The sequence below is a fragment of the Phytophthora infestans genome, genomic scaffold, assembly GCF_000142945.1.
Source record: "Phytophthora infestans T30-4 supercont1.41 genomic scaffold, whole genome shotgun sequence".
Taxonomy (NCBI): Eukaryota; Oomycota; class Peronosporomycetes; order Peronosporales; family Peronosporaceae; genus Phytophthora; species Phytophthora infestans.
This window is the reverse complement of record NW_003303718.1, coordinates 1,157,891-1,165,095: the sequence shown is the minus strand read 5'-3', so window position 1 is coordinate 1,165,095 and position 7,205 is coordinate 1,157,891. Positions and strand designations below refer to the sequence as shown.

Genomic DNA, 7,205 nt, shown 5'->3' with positions numbered 1-7,205 from the left:
AGCGCTCGCGACTTGCCTTTCCCTGTCATCTCGCACAATTCAGCAAATAGTGACCCCATAACTTCCACGTGACGCACCTGAAATACCGTTCGACCAATTCGCGATATCAGCTCTGTCATTGATTTATTCTTCGACTTAGTTTTATTATTAACGATTCCACAAGCAGCTTTAGTTGCAGCATTCGTCATGTGTGGAATGCACCATTCCCATTGAAGTTATAAACCTTCCGTTAGCATCCACTTCATGTCGGCTCCGGCGTCACTCGTGCCTCCACAAACGCTGTTGATTGAAAGACCAAAATCAAAAAGAATCTGATCTATCCACCGTTTGAATGGCCCACGAATGCCACCATTGCGCTCACCATACGAAGGGCAAAAGTGTCGTGTTCCAAGCAGAAACGACCGGAAGCGCCACTGGTTATCGATGAAATAAATCCGCAATCCAAGATATTTTTCTCCTTGTGTTTTTGAGGACCACATATCCACTACAAGAGTTAGACACTTGATGTTTGGCAAGATATTTTCGAGGATGAATTTCATCATCTCACTCTTGGCGGACGCATACAGCTCAACAATTGCGTGTGTCACCGCTTGGGCGCTGATGGTCGTGCGATAACGCTCATCAGTGACAAGCTCATTCAGTAATCTCGACTCTTCGTACTTTCCCAGTCTGAACGGTAAGTTATTGAACACAATGCGCATGCTTTCCAGAAGAAGGCACACTCGGGCAGCATCATGTGTTGTGACAACAGCCTGGCGAAGCCTGTCAACCTCGTCGTCCCGAGTTCGCTTGCGTGCTGATTGAAGTACCGTTTTATCGGAATTAATGCAGTGAACTTCTTTTAGATGTTTTGTAGCTTTCGACGTCTTACCGTAAAGCTGTATAATTTGATGGTGTTCGCGACAGCTTTCACTTCCGAGACAAAATCCATCCCGTGCACGCTTTCCCATCGAGCTCGGCTGCCACTCTAACGCCCCACTGAAAAATTATTGACCGCTCTCCAGCCTTTGGGGGGACCAATGTGAACCCAGGTAATGGTTGGAAGCTCTTTATTGCGTCTTGTACGGCAACAGGGACACTGGTTTGGTTTGGGTTTACTGCGGGGGGGGGCTGACGAAGCATCTCCACTGGCCAACTAAGATCTCGAGATGCATCGCCTAGTACAGGAGTGCTTTCCGGCTCTTGAAAGTTGTCTTCACCTTGGTCGACATGCCCGGGAGGAGGGCGAAAATAACGACGAGGACTGTTGGGTGGACCGGTGTGCCTGTGATTCATCCACGCTACGATGCTGGGCTGGTAAATGATGAGAGACTGTCATTATTCCGAATGATGGCGGTGTTGCAGGTGGGGTAGTTGATTCCGGCTGAAGCAGTCGGCGACGGCTCTGGACATGCTCACTGTCACTATCAGTACGAGTGAACCAGGATCTCATGCAGATGAATCACTAATAAAAGGCCTTGTCCTTGGCAGGGTGTTAGCGTCAGGAGCAGTTTGAAAAGTGAAATGAAATCTCCAGTGTCAAATCAAATTTGAGAATTACTTCTTATCAGCAAGGGAAACAGCTGTAGGCATATGTTGAAACAGCAAAGCGTGTCGTACGTCGGCTTTCCACCTACGGTCGCACGTTGGCGTCATTTTGAGTAGTGCGGCTTTCCCAGAAGGCAGTCTCTAGCAGCGGTTACTTATTTCTGTCCAATAAAAAAGCGAAATTCGTCCAGGAAAGTACTGTCAGAAATGAAACTGTGAGCCTGAGATCATCCGTTTCACTTTTGGGTTCACATAAAATTATGAAACGAAGGTAGCTACCGTCTTACCCCGCATATAAGGCATATGTGTTCTAAATAAATACGGGATTCGCTCGACATCTAGCTTAAACCTCAATTTGACTACCTATCTAATTAGAACACATGTGTAAAACACAAGGCTGTACCAGCCAATGAATATTCTTGAGAGCTCCCAGCCAACCACCCTTCTGAACAAACTTGTCGGTGCTGCTGTTACTTGGCTTTAATTCTCTTATTTTAAAATTTACACAGCCATATGTGCTGAGCGACGTAGCTATAGTATCCACGAGAAACTCGCTGTTCTAGCAGACTACCGGATAGGCGTGAAAGGTCACGGCTTTGCTGCTCTTAGCAAGAAGCACAGCGTGCCCACGCCGATCGCGTAGGAGGGTCAAGCCTAAACGACCAAGCCATATTCCAGGACCCATAGACTTGCTTCTTCAAAGTCAAACAATTTGTTCGTTGTACAACACATATGCTTTCTAAACGAATATAACACACAAGCAGCGTTGTATTCATTTACAGCACCTATGCCTTATATGCGGGGTAAGACTACCGGTAAGTTCATTTGAGGCGTGGTTGTTATTCTCCTACTTTTAAAAAATAGTGGAATTCCTCTATTTTTAGTGAGACTTGTTTGCTTTTTAAGTGCCAATTATAATTATTTTTGTGCTGTATTCCAAGCGCATCCAAAACAACTTTTAGTAGACAGGACGGCCCTTCGCAAAAAGTCCCAGCGACCATGGTGCTTAACCGAAGCTACTGCGGCCGGAACGCCCCGCGATGGCTGCCGCTGTTGCTCGACATTGTTTTGGCGACCCTATCCTTGCTGCTGGACGTGCGCGATCTGTGGTTCAAGCTGCAATGGATTGGTCCCCTCGACACCTTTTCGTTCTCGACAGTATATATAAAATCTCTGCCTGCGTCGAACGCTGTTCCATTGCAATCGACGGCGTCATTTTCGTATGCGAACCAAAAGTTGCAGCGAGACTCAGGCTGGAGCTCTTTCCTGGAAAAATGTGAGTCGCTGTTGCCCTTACTAGAAGAAGACAACACGCGTGGATTTCGCCATGCAGTCGGAAAGAACTGCCAGATCGGGTCCAGCACCAGCACTGCTCGAGCCATTGAGGTTTTCCTCACAAGCAGTATCCGCGTTGATTCCATGACATGGGCAGCATGTGAGCTACTGTACAAACACCGCAAACCGCCCATCTGCTATTCCCCGATTGTCACCCAGTTTGCAAGCCGCTACAATTTCCAGGACAAGCTTGCGTCTAGGACAGCAGGGCTATCGGCATTTGAGTCCACGAGAAAGTTTCCAGGAGGATACAGTCGAGAGGTCTACGCTGAAATGCCTGGAAGTGATGCGGAGACAGAGCTGATTGAGCTGCTTGAAGTGATCAGCCAAAGCACGCCGATATCTGCGACGGTATGTGTGGAAGGATTCATCATCAAAGGACCAGGAATGTACTCTACGCTGATATATGGATGTGGAAGTCCCAGCTTCTATCGAAGCGTTCTGTTTGCAAGCTCTACCTCCAAGGCCTCACAGTTTCTGCGAGACAAGGCGTGGCTGACGTCGGACAGTCTGGGATTTATGGGAATGACTCTCTTCATACGTGAAAACCACCGCACTATATTCATACTGCACGGCGCAACTAAAAGCAACGGCGACAGGATACTGGAGCATCGATCAATGCGCAATATATCTGCATCTGGTTCTCTATACATTAGTATGATTATGGCAGATCTTGCTTTACTGGCATTTTCCATTCGCAGCGTGGTCGAGATCTCTCGATATATGATGTGGGCTTTGTGGAAGCCACTAGTCGCCTCCGAGTATCAGATTTCTTCCGCACAGACGACAAGAATGGGCTTTGGGGTCGAAGATTATACACGAGTGCTCCAAATTAGTTTACTTTGGAGTACTCCTATTGCTTTGCTCACAATTGTCTCCAGACTTCTGACGTGGGCGCTCGTGATTCCTTGTTTCCGTCAGTGGAGTGACGGAGCTAATATTGTTGGAGATACACACGCGCTATTGACGATGATTCGATTCTATGACCTAGTCGTTGTCTGTGTCAACATCATTTGGAATATGGTTACTGTTTACAACGAAAAGGTCGCCTTGGCGTTCGTTCGGCACACCTACATAAGCCCGCCGGAAATAATGACTATAAGTGTAGCTGTCGCTGTCGGTGGTGCTTCGTTGGGCGGATTACAGAGTTATGGCTCCATGCTGAATCGACAGAGCCAAATCGACTGCAGTCCCTTTGAAAATACTTTTGGAGTGCGCCAAAAATTGAATATGCCTCTCGACGTATATTATCCGCTGCTGGCAAACATAGGAGTCAGCGTGTTGGCTGTTGGTGTTTTTACAATTTCACGATTTCGAATTGGAAGATCGTCACCCCCTCGAAGCTTGGTATGTGCCCCCCCTCCCCTTGCAATTCAACCCTGTACAATCAGGAGGTCTCCTCTCGCTACTACCCGTGCTGATCTAACAAGTAGCAGCTCAGGAATTTTAGTGCAGGCGGTGCCATCGCCAAGTCCAACACAAGAGGCTGAAATAGATTCCGTCTCGTTACCTCCCTTGGTGGAATCAACATTTTTCAACATAATTAATGAAGACCGTCTTCCAATTGAGAAAATTGTAGATGATCCAATCCGTGCGCGTAGCTTCGTACGGCGTTCGTGGGCGCTAGAAAAGAAATTGGATGGTCAGCTGCTTTTGCTTCCTGCATCGTACCTCAAATACGGAATCCTCTCGGTTGGGAAGTCGATGAAAACACGGTGTGGGTTCGTGAATGTCGTGCAGCCCATTGTTCACGTGCAAGAGCACGAGAAACTCAATGATTCTGGGAACGAAACGCAACAAGTGACGACGATGAGTGATAAACCCAATTTGCGGTGAAGAAAAACGTCGATTATCCGATGATTGCCTTACTATGACATGTTATACACAGCAATTTGCTTAAGGTATACAGTACATGTATCTGCTGAGAGCACGAGCCACAACCGATGTTCAAAGCTGGAAGTGATAAGGACTTTCTTCGTCAGTGACGGGTAGCTGGGTGTCTGCAGCTGCATACTTTGTTTTTATTTTCAAGTTTCGACCCTCATAAATGAGTATGCTTGGTAGATTTAAGAGTTAATTTCACGCACCGTGCAAAATCAAAGCAAGCTCTGCCGTGCTTCAATGTACCCTATCTGCGCACTCAGTGTTTCTCTTCCGGGTTCTTTTTATTGGACCGAATCGTAGGTGTGATGCGTAGAAGTGTTAAATCCCTGTTGAAGCGTGGGAGACTTTAGACCTTGCAGATCTCCTCGGTGTGGAGAGAACAAAGCAACCTGCTCTAGCAGAAAATCCTCGTCTGGCGCATCAATGTCTTCATCATCTTTCAGGCATGCAAACGCAGCGACGCTAACTAGGGATAGAGGTATGCCAAACCCCGTGACGGTCCACATCGCGCGAGCGCCATAGTTTTCGTAGAAGTATCCACCGATCAGCGTGCCTGAAGCTCGTGCCAAACCATTTTGAACGGCGCTAAGGACCCCCATGACGGTTCCCTTACAACCGCGAGGTGCAGCTGAAAACACATACTGCGTGCAAGCAGCCCACGTTAATCCGAACGTGATGCCATGCAAGAACTCGAACGGAATTGCACCCCATGCATTCGTCATCAGAGCGTAATATGAAATTCGTAAAATGTAGCCCACAATAGCCACCAGCAACACATTCACTGTGCCAATTTTCTTGACGATTTTATCAGCGAAGAAAAATGCAGGCAGCTCCGACGATGTTTCACACATGATAGCTACACCGATAATATGGGGATCGTCGCCCGCAAGGTTGTACAGATTGAGCTGAAGAAAACTTGAGAATACCCCATGCATATTTCCCATTATGAAAACAACACCGAGTAGCACCAGCACGTCCAAATGTTTGGAAATCAGGCGTGCCGTCTTCAAAAATGATGGGGCAGCATCTGAGACGTCTTGTTCTCCTTCGTCTGTCGTCTCCAGCGCAGTGTACTCCTCGTACTTGACAGAAGGGATTCGATGCAGCACTAGCAGCGTTGAAAATCCCACAATCAGACACAAATTAAATGACCAAAAGATCCCTCCCAACGCCACCGCGATACCAGTCAAGTAAGTTCCGATGCCCCACCCTACCGCTCCAAATAGTCTCTGTCGTCCATATTCCCCTCCTTCTCGTGCTAATAAATCGAGCACCGCGTGATCCAGCAATGAACCAGCGGGGCCACTCTGGATCTGACTGATAAGTACCATGACTGCAGTCCAGCTAAGTGACCAGTAAAAATACCGGGTTGAGAACTGGAGTAACGTGCCGCTGACGATGCAGAACACATGGATGAACCGCTGGTTCCGAATTCGATCGGCGACGCCGCCCCAGAAAGGTGGGCCCAAGATGGCAGCGATGCTGGGCAGCGTTTGTAGTAAACCAATCTGCATCTTTGAGAACCCGGCGGTGTGCTGGTAGTAGACCGGCAGGTAGTTGGCGGTCGTTGAGCCCCACGCCGAGTTTAGTGCGAACATGACCTTGGGCTCCCATAGCAGGGAGTGACACCCCCCAGATTGTTTAGGTTGGTTGGCTTTCGGTGTCTCCATCTTATTGATCTGCTAGAAGTGCTAGGTGTCAAAGCGAGGAGTCGCTGTGCTACTGTACAGTACTGGCAACTGTTTATCGCGGGTGATCATTTATTAAAAGGCAAAATATTGTTTGATAGAAAGTACGCGGCCCACATAATATCAAAATCAGTCCAGAATACGACAAGAAGTCATCTTTGTCAGGCACTAGGGTGAGACCCTGCTCCTCGGCCGTTGCAAACCTAAATTAGTTTTTTTGTTAGAAAATGAAGCACAAGGGTTAGTGGTGGCGTGTCTTATTACATGTATTATAATAGATGACAGGGTTGGCCACTGGGCGCCGCCCAAAACTGCCGTAAGGGCCGATATGTCAAGGCCTTCAATAGATGATATCCCTGGCATACTCCCCCCGCTGCAACTTTATTGAGACCGCATTTACGTGGTGAGAAGTAAATTCGGTCTCTATAAAGTTGCGGAGTGATACCAGCTGTGCCCTAACTTCCGGCAGCTACACAAGTTATAACTTAGATTTTGTAAGGATAGGTAGGTAGGTAGGTACCTTGGGCCCATCACCGTCCCTTCAGCTCCCTCGCATTATCTTTGACATTCATCAGAAATCATCGACATTTTGTACCTGTGCACTTTAATAGCTAGAGCTACATTTAGAGATTGCAAATGACACCCCCTTAAGCCAGCGTCCACTTTTATTCACTATGTATGTATTTAGACGTTAAGAGATTTAATAAGTAAGCAGTTAATATACATCTACATCGCACTTTGAAAGTGCTTGAAAATATCATCGAGGGTGCC

At 47.5% G+C, this 7,205-nt stretch overlaps 2 protein-coding genes across 2 annotated transcripts; one reads left to right on the top strand and one right to left on the bottom strand.

The window, feature by feature from the left end:
* Positions 1-2,526: 2,526 nt before the first annotated feature.
* Positions 2,527-3,791, top strand: PITG_16134 (uncharacterized protein; the record flags this gene model as incomplete). Its single annotated transcript, XM_002897858.1, has 3 exons — positions 2,527-3,020; positions 3,147-3,684; positions 3,789-3,791. The coding sequence occupies 3 exons, from the start codon at positions 2,527-2,529 to the stop codon at positions 3,789-3,791; spliced, it is 1,035 nt and encodes a 344-aa protein (XP_002897904.1).
* A 1,236-nt stretch (positions 3,792-5,027) lies between these two features.
* Positions 5,028-6,344, bottom strand: PITG_16133 (Major Facilitator Superfamily (MFS); the record flags this gene model as incomplete). Its single annotated transcript, XM_002897857.1, has 2 exons — positions 5,028-5,138; positions 5,208-6,344. 2 exons carry the CDS (start codon positions 6,342-6,344, stop codon positions 5,028-5,030), a joined length of 1,248 nt encoding a protein of 415 aa, XP_002897903.1.
* Between the last annotated feature and the right edge of the window lie 861 nt (positions 6,345-7,205).